We start from the raw sequence: 15,071 nt of genomic DNA, 5'->3' as shown, positions 1-15,071 counted from the left end.
CCCAATTTTACCCCCCAAAACTGGGAAAAGTTCTTGACTCAAGTATAAGCCGAGGCTGGGATCCGCCGTTCTGCAAGCCTCTGCCGCCAGCAGAGGCTCGATCCGCCATTTTGCAAGCCTGAATACACAGGAATACCCTGTGTGGCCGCGGCTCTCGGGGAAGCCCTGGCTGTCCGCTTCCTCGCTCCACGCTGCCATTCGGGGCCCGCGCGTTCCCCGGGCAAATCGCGGCGCCCGCTCCAGTCGCCCCCCCTTCCCTCAGGAGACGCGAAGCAAGTGACCGCCCAGAGCTTACCGAGGACTTGCGCGCGGCCGAGGCTTCGGTGCTTCCAGGATCGCGCGCACCTCTCCCAAGCCGCCGCCGTCCGGAGACCTGCCGAAGTTTGGGGAGGTTTGGGGAGGTGCGCGTGCACCTCCCCAAACCTCCCCAAACGTCGGCAGGTCTCCGGACCTCCGCGCCCTGCCTGCCTGCTTCTTTCCGCTGCCTGGCTGCCCTACGATGTAACCCGCTTCATGATCGAGTGCGACGCCTGCAAGGACTGGTTTCACGGCAGGAAGGGGATCTCTGCCCTAGAGCGGGAGGGGGGAGGGAAGGGGGGGGAGGAAAGGCCCGATCGCTTTGTGTTACCTGCCGTGAAACCAGTCCTTGCAGGCGTCGCACTCGATCATGAAGCGGGTTACATCGTAGGGCAGCCAGGCAGCGGAAAGAAGCAGGCAGGCAGGGCGCGGAGGTCCGGAGACCTGCCGACGTTTGGGGAGGTTTGGGGAGGTGCGCGCGCACCTCCCCAAACCTCCCCAAACTTCGGCAGGTCTACGGACGGCGGTGGCTTGGGAGAGGTGCGCACGATCCCGGAAGCACCAAAGCCTCGGCCGCGCACAAGTCCTCGGTAAGTTTTTTTGTTCACTGGAGTATAAGCCGAAGTGGAATTTTTCAGCCCAAAAAGTAGGCTGAAAAATTCGGCTTATACTCAAGTATATACGGTACTTGTTTTATTTAAAATGGTTGCTTCAGAACAAAAAAGAACTGTATTGGCACACCACAGAAATGCAGGATGTTAGCTCCTGTTAACATTGCGCCTAATGACTCGAAAACCCTTCAGATAATATTCTTTGGAAAGTAAGCATGCATGTTTCCTTGATGATACAAGAAAGTTGAAATTTCAATGGCTTTAGATTTCCACTCACTGTGTAAATAGCTGGTACTACTGATTACCACACTTCATAAACCTATATTTGACCAGAAGCAGCAATGGGAAGTAAACTAACTCAGTTATTCTATATGCAATCACAACTTCACAACTTCCCCAAGATGTTAACTGAATAGTATTCTTAAACAAAGATTATTGGCAAATACTGGTAGTCCTTGACTTTCAACCACAACTGGGGTCAGAATTTCCAATGCTAAACAAGGCAGTTGTTAAGTGAGTTGTGCCTGATTTTAGAACTTTGTTTGTCGTGACTTTTAAGCAAATTGTAGCATTTGTTAAGTGAATTACATCTGGCTTCTGCCATTGATTTTGCTCATCAGGACCAGGTGAGGAGATTGCAAATGGTGATCAGGTATAACTCTGGGTTCCTGCAACCATCATAAATACATGATAGTTGCCAAGCACCCAAATTTTAACCATGTGACTGTGGGGATGCTGGAACGGTTGTGTGAGGACCAATCATAGGTCTCTTTTTCAATACTGTTGTAACTTCAAACGGTCACTAAACAAATGGTTATAAGTCGAAGACTACTTGCACTGCATTCTAGTATTATTGGAAATCTTTTTAACACGGAGAACTGTGTGAGTTTTCACCAGTAATAGCTGAAGTAGCCAGAAGTCCTTGAGATTCCCCTCCAATTCTAAAAAACATCATTTTTTTCATAATACAGATAATCACATTGTATACTTCTTCATGAATCTTCTGCTTCTATTTTTGTTGTGAGACATATCGTTTTAATCATTCTAGGCGCTAGCCAACATCTTTCTAAAGCCATTAAGTTTTTCTGAAAGTCTAACAAAGTGTCCCTGAAAGAGACCATTATGGTGAGTTCCAAAACATGTATGAGCTTTTCTCCAGACCCTTGTCTATGTTCATTCATGTTGAAAGCTGTAGACTGACCTAATTTTAAGGAATTTGGAAGGGCCAGGAATAGTTCATATAAAAAAATGTTATGATTTATTACGATCAAATCAACTTCCACTAGGGTCAACAGGTTTTCCAAGTGGTCACATTACATTTTTATAATCAGTAAGTGAAATACACCAATGTAAAAGAAGCAAAAACTATGGAGGGGATGGAGGGGGCGGCGAGAACAAAAGAGGTAGTAGTGGTAGCAGTAGTAGTAGTATCTTACTGTTATGTGTACTGAGAGAAGGCCTTGTCCTGCATCTTTAGTGTCCACAACAAATTCCGTAGGTATGCTTGCTGGAATCCCATGGGAGACAAGTCCGGGCCCATTAGCTGTCACTTTACTGGCATCATATGTTGGAAGCACCTTTAATTTGAATGGGCTATTGAGAGAAAGAATTATTCATTCATTCATGCTTGTATGCAAATGAGAAGAACTCATTCAACTCGAGTAAGAGATGCCCGCTTATTATCCAAAATAAAAATACTGACTTCCTAACGAGTCACTCAACCTTATAATGTTTATAATATTTATAATAAAAACTCCATGAAACAGAATGGATCACTTATTTTGTATTAAAGGTAAGGTAAAGGTTCCCCCGCACATGCATGCTAGTCGTTTCCGACTCTAGGGGCCGGTGCTCATCTCCATTTCAAAGCCGAAGAGCCAGCGCTTGTCCGAGGATGTCTCCGTGGTCATGTGGCCGGCATGACTAGAGGCCAAAGGTGCACAGAACGCTGTTACCTTCCCACCATAGTGGTCCCTATTTTCCTACTTGCATTTTTACGTGCTTTCGAACTGCTAGGTTGGCAGGAGCTGGGACGAGTAACAGGCACTCACTCTGCTATGTGGCACTCGGGATTCGACCCACCAAACTGCCGTCCTAACCCACTGAGCCACCGCGTCCCTCATTTTATTTTATTTTTTGTATTAGCTTGTTCCAAATTAGTTTTTTCAGTATATTAACCATCAAAAAAGTTGCAGGAAGTTTACCAGTTCTCTGGCCCAAAGAAATAACCTTCACTTTGCCGCTGCTTCCCATTCTCTTGCAACCATAAGGAAAACCTGAACCATTTCTTCAAAAACTATGGTACTCTTAAGCACCAAAGCTAAATAATGCACCAAAGATGCAACCTGCTCCGACTAAGGAGGCAGCCAAATGCACTTTTTAAGTCCTATTGAATAATTTATTTATTTATTTATTTTTGGGACTTATATGCCACCCTATCTTTCGAAGGACTCAGGGCGGCTAACAACAATAAAGAAATACAATAATACAAAAGTTAAAAAAGAATTAAACTAGCAGCCCCAATAATAAAATTAAAAACATTTTAAAAATCCCTGTCGTCAGTCCAGGTCAGCCTGATGGAAAAGGAATGTTTTAAGGCCACGGCGAAAGGACCGGAGATCCGGGGCCATCCGGAGCTCAAGGGGAAGTTGGTTTCACAGGGCTGGTGCTCCCACAGAGAAGGCCCTCCCCCTGGGGGTCGCCAGTCGACATTGTCTAGCCGAAGGCACCCTGAGGAGGCCCTCCCTGTGTGAGCGCACTGGGCGATGGGAAGTCGTTCCCGGCAGCAGACGGTCCTGCAAATATCCCAGGCCTAGGCCATGTAGGGCTTTAAAGGTAAGTACCAGCACCTTAAATCTCACCCGGAGGGCAACCGGTAACCAATGCAGCTCACGCAGGAGGGGTGTAATATGGGAGTATCGGGATGCTCCCATCACTACCCGCGCGGCCGCATTCTGCACCAGCTGGAGCCTCCGGGTGGTCTTCAAGGGCAGCCCCATGTAGAGAGCATTGTAGTAATCTATACGGGAGGTAACAAGTGCGTGAGTGACCGTACGTAGGGCATCTCGGTCCAGATAGGGGCGCAACTGGCACACCAGGAGAACATGGGCAAATGCCCCCCTGGCCACAACTCCTATATGATCTTCAAAACTGAGTTGTGTATCCAGGAGGACGCCTAAGTTGCGCGCCCTATCAACGGGAGGTAACACCTCTCCTCCCATAACCAAAGATGGAACCTCTTGGACTAAACGAGATGCTGGTACGTAAAGGCACTCAGTCTTGGCCGGGTTGAGCTGGAGCCTGTTCTTCCCCATCCAGATCCGTACCGCTTCCAGGCAACGGGACATCACGTCGAGGGCATCGCTGGGTTGGTTCGGGGTGAAGATGAAAAGCTGGGTATCATCACCCCGAAACCACGGATGATCTCACCCAGTGGCTTCATATAGATGTTGAACAGGAGGGGCGAGAGGACCGACCCCTGAGGCACCCCACAACTAAGGGGCTTCGGGGTTGACCTCTGCCCTCCTGCCAACACCATCTGTGAATGGCCCGAGAGGTAGGAGGAGAACCACCGTAAAACGGTGCCTCCCACTCCCAACCCCTCAAGACGTCGCAGCAAAATACCATGGTTGATGGTATCAAAAGCCGCTGAGAGATCTAATAGGACCAGGACAGAGGAATAACCCCTATCTCGGGCCCGCCAGATATCATCCACCAGCGCGACCAATGCCGTCTCTGTGCTGTACCCGGGCCTGAAACCCGATTGGTACAGGTCCAGATACTCAGTTTCCTCCAGGACCAAAGGGAGCTGCCGTGCCACCACGCTCTCAACAACCTTCGCAAGGAAGCGAAGGTTGGAGACAGGACGAAAGTTATTTAAAATAGCTGGATCCAAGGCAGGTTTCTTGAGGAGGGGCCTCACCACCGCCTCCTATTTTTCACCCATTTTTACCTTCTAGGAATTTCTTCATCTGCATATTTAACTGCAATTGCATAAGGGCCTTCTTGTGTAGGAGTGTATTCTACAGCATAAGTTCCATCACCATTATCAGTTATATGCACAGGTTCTGCCAATCCTAAGAAGGAGAGAGGCCATATTTTGATACATTCAGTGGCTGCCTTCCCAAGGGTCCAGAGCTGATTTGTAAAGAAAGGCCATCAATTCATAAAAAAAACAGACCAAAGCTTTTCAAGGAATCAGCGCAGACATCTATTTAGGACATGTTCAGCTACACAAATTTGTTTCTATCACTGTGACTTCACCAATTAGAGAAAAGATGATTCATTAGCAGTTCCTCAAGTGATTCATAACTGAAAGCTAAGGATCTTCTATCAAGGACAGATTGAAATAAAGTGTTTTCCCAAATACAGAGAATTAGCTAGGTCAGTAATGGGACATACTTAAAGTTTAGCTTCCCATCTCAAACAGAAAAATTAGATGTTGATCCCAATCTGTAGAAATACTACAAAACCAATATAATTATGTGGTTTGACTATAGAACTATTAATAATTGTACACATACTCATAGTATACTATTGAAAAGTTTAGAAAAAAAACAAATTTTCGTAGCCAATAAGTGTTCTATGACCTACTAGCTAAAGATATGAAAAAGGTTAAAGTCTATCCCAGAAACCATGGATTTCCACAAAGCATGGATTTATGTAGAGAATCATTTCATAGGATTAATAGCAAACACAAGTTTGATTATCATAGTTAATTCAGCATGGAAGATTTTGGTAAAAAGACATTTCAATATTTTATAGAACAGCAGAAGCTTATAGAGAAGTCCACTTCTTATAAACCTCTCTTCTATTGATTAAAGCTACAGTTAGAGTTTAGAAGATTTATTTAAAGTATAGATAATTAGTGAGAATTCAAACCTGTCTCAGGTAGTTCACCTCTAAAGAACTCTGAAAGTGTTTTCAATGGACTGCGCCATGACTGGGAATCCGGCTCATCAGCTAGAATTAAAAAACTATTTAACTCAAATCATCCCCGCCCAAAAAAATTAGAGCTCTGTCAATTGTCAAATTTGTTTAGATGAAAATTATTTATAGCTGGTCATAAAACCATTCATACTGACTGAAATCACTATAACTACTTTCTTCCATCCATCTTTTAAAAAAGAAGCTAAGTTAGTTCTGTTAAGGGTAAAGATGCTCTCAATATAAGTTGAAAGCTGAGAGCATTATTAAAGTAGGCTGACACTATTATCTTTTGAGACGCTTTTTTGACTTCTCAGTCTAATCCCTAGTTCTGGTATTTCCTGGTGGTCTCCCATCCATGTGCAAACCAGGGCTGACTTTACTTAGTAATTAAACTCAAATAAGGTTGCTGAAGTGATTAACACTGCAAAATTAACATGGGTCAGCTTTAAATAGTTTTTCAAATGTCTACAGGTAAAAATCTGGTTTAACTTCAGAGAAAATAGGAAGAGAAAGGAATATTAGGTATGTTTGACTTATTTTAAAAAATAATAAAAGGCAGGATAAAAAATGCTATGATATTAAAATGTTGGATATTGATATTTAATACTCAATCTTTCACTAGAGTAAGTAGCATTGCTTACTTAATGTACAATGGTGTATGGTTACACAATCTTCTGCCCTCCATATGTTTTGACTTACAACCCATGTCTGCTGCCATTCACACTTGACTGTTCAGACTTTATGTAATATACGGTATTGAATTATTTTTTGCTTATATCCCTTTTTAAAAATTTGTACTGAATAAATCTGCACTTATTCATACAACAATGCTTACCATTCAGTATTATTCGAATTAAGTTTGCTTTCTATTGCCCCACATTCTCATGAATTACTGACCCTCCTTTCCTAACTCTTTTGATGTATTTATGCATGTGGGTGTGTCTACTCCTGTCTGACTTAAGAGACAATCATTTATCACTCTTCAGTAACTATAAATAAAGCTGAATCTTCTTAGTCCCTTTGCATGATTTAAATATTACTGAAGAGAAGCATAGAGATTTTTCCTTAGTTCAACTGGTAGAAATATAATTATTTGTTGCCTAGAACACACAGTATTTTTTATTCTTATAATTTAGATACTTTTAAAGCACTAGATTCTTGGGCATATGCAGTTTGGGAAATGCCTGTTCAACCTAATCCTCTGTAATGCTTTGGATATACATTTATTGAGAAGACATATTGATTTGTTACAGCAGCCTTCCCCAAGATGAATGGGGGGAACTCCTTAAATTTCCAGACAGCCATCTGGAAAATACTCTGTTAGGTATAAGAGATTCTTCAGATGTGCTCTGAACTCATCAATCAGACTAAAGCATTCCTAATTAATGTCTGGGTTTTTAAAATTACTTTAGGATTTCCAAAGATTATGTGTGTCAGGATTATCTTGATTATAGCAGTCTCTAACTTTTTGCAGCTCTATAAATATTTGGTCGGCACAAAGCAGTAAAATACATGCAGTGCTACTTTTACCTACCACCATTTGGGACCATTTCTTAAATAAGTTCTTTATAAGTTTCAGTACTGAAATAGAGATCTTGCATTTGTGTATACAGTATCTATACATTCTCATTTAAAAGAAATACTAAGTTATAGAGAGAAACATCCTACCTCTGAGTGCTGTCACTGTAACGTCAAGTGGGGCTACTCCGGCTTTGCTGGTATCCACAGTAAAGACCTGAGGAAGTCTGGCACGCACAGCTGTCCCCAAACCTGGTCCTGCAACTTTCACCTTGTTGGGGTCAATTACATCTTTTACAGGAACCTTAAATGGACTACCTACCAATAAAACAAAAGCAAGTTTTGGACAACAATAAACACGCAATATGATGCAAAAGGGATGCATTATAACCTCTGAGGATAAATCAGCAGCCACCTTCTCCATAGCTTAGCTCACATTGCTTTCAATTTTATATTAAGCAGAAAAAGCTCAACTAAAATCAGGTTAATGGCCCTTCCCCTAAAAAAGGAAAACCTGTTAGAAAATTTGTTAATTTACTTCAATCATCAAGAAAAGTATCAATTTGACTGGAATTCAAAACTACATTTAAGCATTAAGAATAACTTCGCTGGCTAGACTGATGAGGGGGGTGGAAAAAAACCCCTCAGCATTCAGCAAAGTATTAATATGCAACTATGAGCAGAAGAGACAGGAAAACTATTACAGCAACTCAGTCCTGAGGTATGATTCAGACTGTACAATGAAATGTAAACAAAACTTTATATTGCATCTTAAAATATGCACTATTATAAGGAACCAAGAGAATGAACAACAACTGACCAGTGATGACAAACCTATGATACATGTATCAAAAATGTCATGCCACAAGGTTTTGAATAATGCACCAAAGGCCAGCAAGACCAAACAACTATGCTTGAAAGCACACCCTGTTCTTGCGCAGGTTTCGGAGACTGACGAGGCTACATAAGAATCGGTTGTGGTCTTATGCAGCCTCCAGAAGTCACACAAAAGTCCCATGTTCTTGCATGGTCACAAGAGTCTCTGAAAATCATGCAACAGGGCATGGTTTTGCAGTTTTCAGACACTGCAGAGGCCCCAGGAGAGCACTGTCTGAAGCCGCTTCAAGAACGAAGGCCTCATATGAACCAGAGCAGCCTTGGGTAGGTCACAAGGGCCTGTCAACAGAAAGAGAACATCACCTGAAGAAGGTAAGAAGCATGTGGCAGATTGTGGGGAGAGCTGGGCCAGGAAGCAACTGTACTATTCCCAAGGCTCACGTGCCTCATTAGGGCTGAAGTCAAGGCCCAGGCCTTGACTACAGGCCCAACCTCAATGCTGCCATCAAGTGCTGCTGTGGGTGGAAGGGGGATAGAGAACTGTTTCCCTTTTATTTAGCTGAGTGTGTGTAACATGCTAGCAGAGTCAAGTTAGACATTTTCCAAATTTTTGACATGCCAAGCCCAAAAGACTCACCATCACTGATTTAGACTAAGAATAAAGAAGAACTACCATCTGTGGAATGATTTACAATTTAAGTCCATCAGATTCCAGCACTGCCAGTTATTAGAGACTTATCATTGTTCTGAGCTTTTATCTTTCCTTCAAATCATTGTTTAGGGGTGTTTTATCCAATTTGTGGGTTTGACGGTATTTGTAATTTACTGTAATCAGATCAGAGCTAGCCTAAAAATACTACTAAAATTGATAACTGAATAAAACTGCTGCATCTTATTTATAGCAGTGCAGGAGAGTTAGACCAGTGATGGCAACTTTTTTTCACTATCTGATTAGAGATTAGTAGCAGGTAGAGAGAGTAGTGAGTGGGGTGGAGGGAATACATGAAAATAGTATTTTACATATTTATTAAAATTAATCCAGTCATTTCTTCAGCCTGAGTACACTAGTTGGATTTTTCCTGTTTTATCTTGATACTATATTTGATGTTAGGTTTTAGCTCTTTGACACACCAATCCATCTGAGAAACAAAAGAGCACATTATCCCATTAAGTTGCAAGTTCTACTCTACACTACCATAAAGCAAAATGGTCAAATAGGTTCTATAGAACCATTTAGTAGATATTTTTTAACTGGGATTCCTGTATCGCATTGGGAGACAGACTCAGTGGCCTAAATTGTCCCTTCCAACTATATGGTTCTAAGTATATACAAAAGAAGAGTTAGGATGCATGTTAAAGTCTTGATTCTTTAGCATTCATCACATTTTAAGATATTATAAAATTGGAGGTTGGTAAAACATAGGGAAGTATTATATTCACTGGCAGAATCACTAGCTGACCAAAATCAAATTAAAATTTATTCTTCATCACTCTAAGAATAATTTAACATTTGCCTAGAATTCTGGAAGATCAGTATTTTCTGTCTGGATAGTATGTTCTATTTAATAAATTTAAACATGTTCAACTTTTCCCAAGTTTCATTATCAGTGTTTTAAATGTCCTTTGATAAGAAGAACAATTCATAGCCTTTTCATTTTCCATTCTTACAATGCAGGAATAGTCTTACCAGGAACATGTTCACCCCCATAAGTTATGTTGACATCATAATCTCCTGGTACATATGGGATATATTCTGCACTACAGCTGCCATCCTTGTTATCTTTACAGCTAATTTTGGATTCTGAAGGGCCTTCAACTGTTATTCCAAGACCACCAATTCCAGCTCCTCTGCAAAAATAAAGGAAAGTTATTATTCTTAATTATCATCACTTTATTTTAAGGACTACTTTGTTATGCTTGTGTATTGGACTTTGCTATCAACTGTGCCGTTCTACTATACTTTCTCACATAGCAACTATTGTTTAGGAACGCTAATACAGACTACGTAGGACAGAGACTAAAGGGTTTTCCCCCATACTCAGACTCTGATTAAGGTTGGAGAATGTTGAAGTCTTAGATGATGACATATATTGGCAGGTATACATCAGATAATAACTTCAAGGGGTGGGGCTGGGAGTTCTTGAGAACTATATTGCATCTTTCATTATTCATCATTCAACTTACATTAATGCTCCAAAGAGCTCTGAATGTCTTATGATATTTATACACAGTCCAGAACATGTCCCTACTAAGCAGCTAATACCAAGAAGAGACAAGTGTCAGATTTAAAGGTTACACAGAGATAGATCAGCCAGTATGGCTTTATTCTGCATGATTAATTTTGAATTTACTACACCTTTTTCAACCTGTTCCATCGGTTCCGGACAGCAAGGCTATTGATATTTAAGAGTCTTAGAAGGCCAGATCTTGAAGCTAAAACTTAAATACTTTGGCCACCTAATGAGAAGGAAAGACTCACTGGAGAAGAGCCTAATGCTGGGAAAGATTGAGGGCAATAGAAGAAGGGGACGACAGAGAATGAGGTGGCTGGATGGAGTCACTGAAGCAGTAGGCGTGAGCTTAAATGGACTCCAGAAGATGGTAGAGGACAGGAAGGCCTGGAGGAACGTTGTCCAAAGGGTCGCGATGGGTCGGATAAGACTTTGCAGCTAACAACAACAACAAAATATGTTCATAAAACTTACCGAGTAACAACAGTAAATGGGTTGGGTTTATTTGTGAAGGCTTCTTGTAACCCAGTTCCTTGGGCCACAACACGTGAAGGATGACATCCTTCTGTGACATCCACTTTGAATGGACTGTTTGGAACAGGAACATCATCATATGTCACGTCAACTGTATGAGGACCTGTAAGTAGAAGGTGTACCTTTATGGACAGGCTCTAAGAAGATTAATGTAGCAATCTATCATGCATTTATTAACTAAATATATACTTGATTCATACCCACATTTCTACTCTTTGTTATTTAATATCTTAATTTTTGTAACAATTTTTAATGCTAAAAAGGCAAACTTTAAAAATATCAAAAGCTAACAAAGAAAAAAGAAGAAAATTCTATCTTATATTTTATATTTATCAACTCACTCATTTACCAATGAATTAACTGCTACAATATGAACAGTACAAGATGTTACTGTAAGAATCTCTGCCTCAACAAGACGTATGGCTGCATTCTTTGACTTAGAAAATATTGCTTTTTCCAGACCAGATAGATCACACATTTTCAACAGTCATTCTCTGACATATAGAATAACAATACTTTTTTAATGCCCCAATATAATTGTGTTTACAACTCCCCATACCCAAACAAAATAAACAGATAAACAATCAAATTTCAAAGCTCTGGTATATAATTCAACATTACATTAACATCATTAACATTTGAGATTGGCCCAAGAATTGTACATGTCTCTCAGACTTTTCTCAATCAAGGTCTTATTACTGCAGTCTTTAACCAATAAGGCAATATCTTAAGAAGACATTCCTTGCTCATCTTTTTTAACTATGAAGCCAATCTAATCCTGGCCAATTTAATCAGATGTGATATAAAAGGATCAAGTAAACAAGCTATAGAGTTTGTTTATCTCTACACATCCTATCCATATCAAGACATACAAGTAAAAAAGAACCCAAAATCATGAGACCAGAGGTTCTGAGTTTCCATCTCTATGATCTGCTCCAATGCTGCAGATCAATTTAAAATGGATCCAATCTCACAAAATAATGCAATAGCTTTTTCCTTCCAACTTCCATAGGATGAAAAATCCCCACTAGTATGGGTGCAATGGAGGAAGAGAAGATAGCATACTTCCATTCACTGCAGTTGATTAAGAACTTCAACAGGTCTTTAGAAGGCCTCACAATCTATTTCCCACTGCTTTCCTCCAGAATAATAGCATGTAGTACTCACCTTTTTCAAATGGAGTAAACTCTACTGCATATGTGCCATCAGCATTGTCTTTGATAAGACAATCTGTGGAAGCTCCAGAGGGATTTGCAATTTGGGCTTTGATGTGATCTCCACCAGTTTTGGTTAAGGGGCTAGCATCGACAGTAAAATCTGTTGTAGCCTCACGGAAAACATCTGCAAAGTAATTATTGTGTCATTTGAACAAAATCATGCTCTAGGGCCATATATATTTACAGATGTTTTTATACAGGTTTAACTGCTCAAGTCCAGCAAGAATGCTGACTGTCTAACTGTAATCATAATCTTGTCTAGCATTATATAGCAATTTAGGTTAAAGCAACTCTACTACTCACTTTCCTCAAAATGCTCCTCTAACTCTATGATTTACTAGTAGTTTCATTATAAAAATGAGGAAGCTGTTAATTTTATATTGTGAAAAGTACAAAGATTATATTCTGTGACAGGCACATCTAAACTGGTTAGGAATTTCTGCAGCATTCCTATTAATCTAAAAAAAATTATACAAACCTACCTTTCCCTTCAATTCCTGGTCCAAACACTTGAACTTTGCTTGTGTCAACGGCAGGGTCAACTATGACATGTGCAGGAAAATTTGGCACTAGTTCTCCACCATATTTCATCTTGAGTGTGTGCATACCAGCATTAAAGGGTACATATGTAACTGTATAAGTTCCATCTTTATTATCTTTAACCCCAACATCAGCTTTAGAACCAGAATCAGATACAACTTCCATGTCTAGTTTTCCAGGTCCAGCTTTTGAACAATCCACATTAAGCAATCCAGCTTCACCCACTTTGCCATGTTGAAGTCCAGGGCCCGTGGCAATTACTTTTGAAATATCAAATGGCATTTCAATGTCAGCTTTGAAAGGAGAACCAGGAATATGGACTTCCTCAAAAAGAATGTTCACCAGGTATTCACCCGGTTTTGTAGGTAAATAGGAGACTGAACAGGTTCCATCTCCATTATCTGAGCACTCTATTTTGGCTTCACATGGTCCTTCAACTGTCAAGCCTAGACCACCAGTTCCAGCTCCTTTGGTATCTATTGTGAATTCTGCAGGTTTTCCAACAAGTCCTTCCTGGAGGCCTGGTCCATAAGCTCTCACCTAGAAACATTAGCAAGAGGTGCTGAATATAATACTTCCTAAATCATTTATCCTTTCTATAATTTTAAATCTAGTTCTGAAGATGCAGGTAGATCTATATTATTGTTTAGAAGCACACTGCAACACCAAGCTCAAATGCCAGTTTTATTTTCAAAAGGCAGTGACACTTTTCCATACTATCTAACTTAATCAGAATACTGCTATTCTTTATCATACTGATAGGCTCACAATTAGTTTTCAAACCAATCCAGACATAGACAGATGGATGTTTTAATCTTCTCATTTATTTAGCAGGTCTTTAAATCAAGAAAGTTATAGGGCTTAAGTGCTTAAATCATAATTTAATTTAATTTAATTTAATAATATTTATATACCGCCCTTCTCCCTGAGGACTCAGGGCGGTTCACAGGGCAAAAGTCAAATACAAAGTACAAACATTAAAAAGAGATTAAATAATTGCCCAAGTTAAAACAATTAATACAATTATAAAACCCCAAAAATAAAATTAAGAATACAAAAAAAATAAAAACCCCACCAATCCCCATCAGGCTAGGCCGGCTTGTACAAACAAAAACGTCTTGAGATCGCGACGAAAGGAGCGAAGATCGGGCGCCATCCGGAGCTCTACCGGCAACTGATTCCACAGCTCCGGAGCGCCCACAGAGAAGGATCTCCCCCTGGGCGCCACCAATCGACATTCTCTGATCGGTGGCACCCTGAGGAGGCCCTCTCTGTGGGAACGCACAGGGCGCAGGGAGCTTGATGCCGGCAGCAGATGTTCCCTAAGGTACGTATACACAGATAAGATAAATATGCAATCATACCAGATCCAACTGTTGTACCAGTTTCTAAGTTATTGCAGCTATGCTAGAAAAATTTCAAAAAAACAACAACCCTCAAGCTAATTTTGACCAACTGGGATGCTTTTGGCAAGACATTTATGAGCTATGAAAACACGACCAAGTTTGTTCTTTACACACAGAACTTCCTTAGTAACAAAATATGAGTTGTCCAGCAGACATTAAAGCATTTGCTGTACATCATAACTAAAGGGCACACTTGCAAATGGTACCAATGAATTGTCTACCCATGAAAAAGGATTCTTACCTTAGAAGGATCTGGTGGTAAGATGGCTTCTATTGTAAAAGGGCTTCCCAGAACTGGATTCCCATCATAATTGACATCAATGGCATGAAATCCTTCTACTTTTGGAATATACATGGCCCTCCAATGCTGTTTTCCAGTGACAGGTTCCACTAAGCATGGTAACATTTTCTCATTTGGGGCAAATATGGCCACATCAAGTTTACCTTGTCCACCAGCTGCTTTTGTGTCAATGATAAATTCTTGATCTTTCCCTACTTCGACTCCTTAGAAAATAAAGAAAACAGACTGAAAATGGGTCTCTTTCCACCAGATGCCTGGAAAATCCATCAATGGTATGAGGAATAGGCATATATGCATAAAGGGAGTATCACTACATCCAAGCATAGTTTTTTTATTTATTTATTTATTTATTTATTTATTTATTTATTTATTTATTTATTTATTTATTTAACAAATTTATATGGTTGCCCAATTCACAAACATAAGGTTTTATCCTTCACTTTACAACAGCGTGTTCTGCAGTGAAGTTTTTCATTTGTATTCTAACAAAGTGTACACTAGATGAGTTACTTACTGTTTTCTAGACCACTGATTTTAACTTTGCTCAAGTCAAGTGGCGCAGCAACATCTACAGTGAAAGGACTTCCAGGAATAGGATCACCACCATAATTCACCTGAATTCCCATCTTACCCTGGAATGATCAGATATA

General features: G+C 40.5%; 1 protein-coding gene across 5 annotated transcripts in view; it reads right to left on the bottom strand.

Annotated features, from left to right (window-relative positions):
* FLNB (filamin B) overlaps window positions 1-15,071 on the bottom strand; it is a 96,161-nt gene that overhangs the window by 27,124 nt on the left and 53,966 nt on the right. For 3 of the 5 annotated variants that reach the window (XR_014025427.1, XM_081320018.1, XM_081320020.1), the window contains exons 19-28: window positions 14,936-15,053; window positions 14,362-14,624; window positions 12,657-13,254; window positions 12,125-12,298; window positions 10,898-11,060; window positions 9,880-10,040; window positions 7,506-7,673; window positions 5,790-5,870; window positions 4,861-4,984; window positions 2,345-2,501 (exon numbers count right to left, since the gene is read on the bottom strand). Coding sequence is in view for 4 of the 5 variants with exons in the window: in XM_081320018.1 (XP_081176144.1) it covers window positions 2,345-2,501; window positions 4,861-4,984; window positions 5,790-5,870; window positions 7,506-7,673; window positions 9,880-10,040; window positions 10,898-11,060; window positions 12,125-12,298; window positions 12,657-13,254; window positions 14,362-14,624; window positions 14,936-15,053 (2,007 nt within the window). In the remaining variant the exon portion in view is untranslated. The remainder of the gene's footprint in view (window positions 1-2,344; window positions 2,502-4,860; window positions 4,985-5,789; window positions 5,871-7,505; window positions 7,674-9,879; window positions 10,041-10,897; window positions 11,061-12,124; window positions 12,299-12,656; window positions 13,255-14,361; window positions 14,625-14,935; window positions 15,054-15,071) is intronic. The other 2 variants (XM_081320019.1, XM_081320021.1) reach the window with 1 other exon arrangement.

This window comes from Vipera berus (genome assembly GCF_964194415.1).
Source record: "Vipera berus genome assembly, chromosome: 2".
NCBI classification, from domain to species: Eukaryota; Metazoa; Chordata; class Lepidosauria; order Squamata; family Viperidae; genus Vipera; species Vipera berus.
The sequence above is the reverse complement of the archived record's forward strand: the minus strand, read 5'-3'. Positions and strand labels throughout refer to the sequence as shown.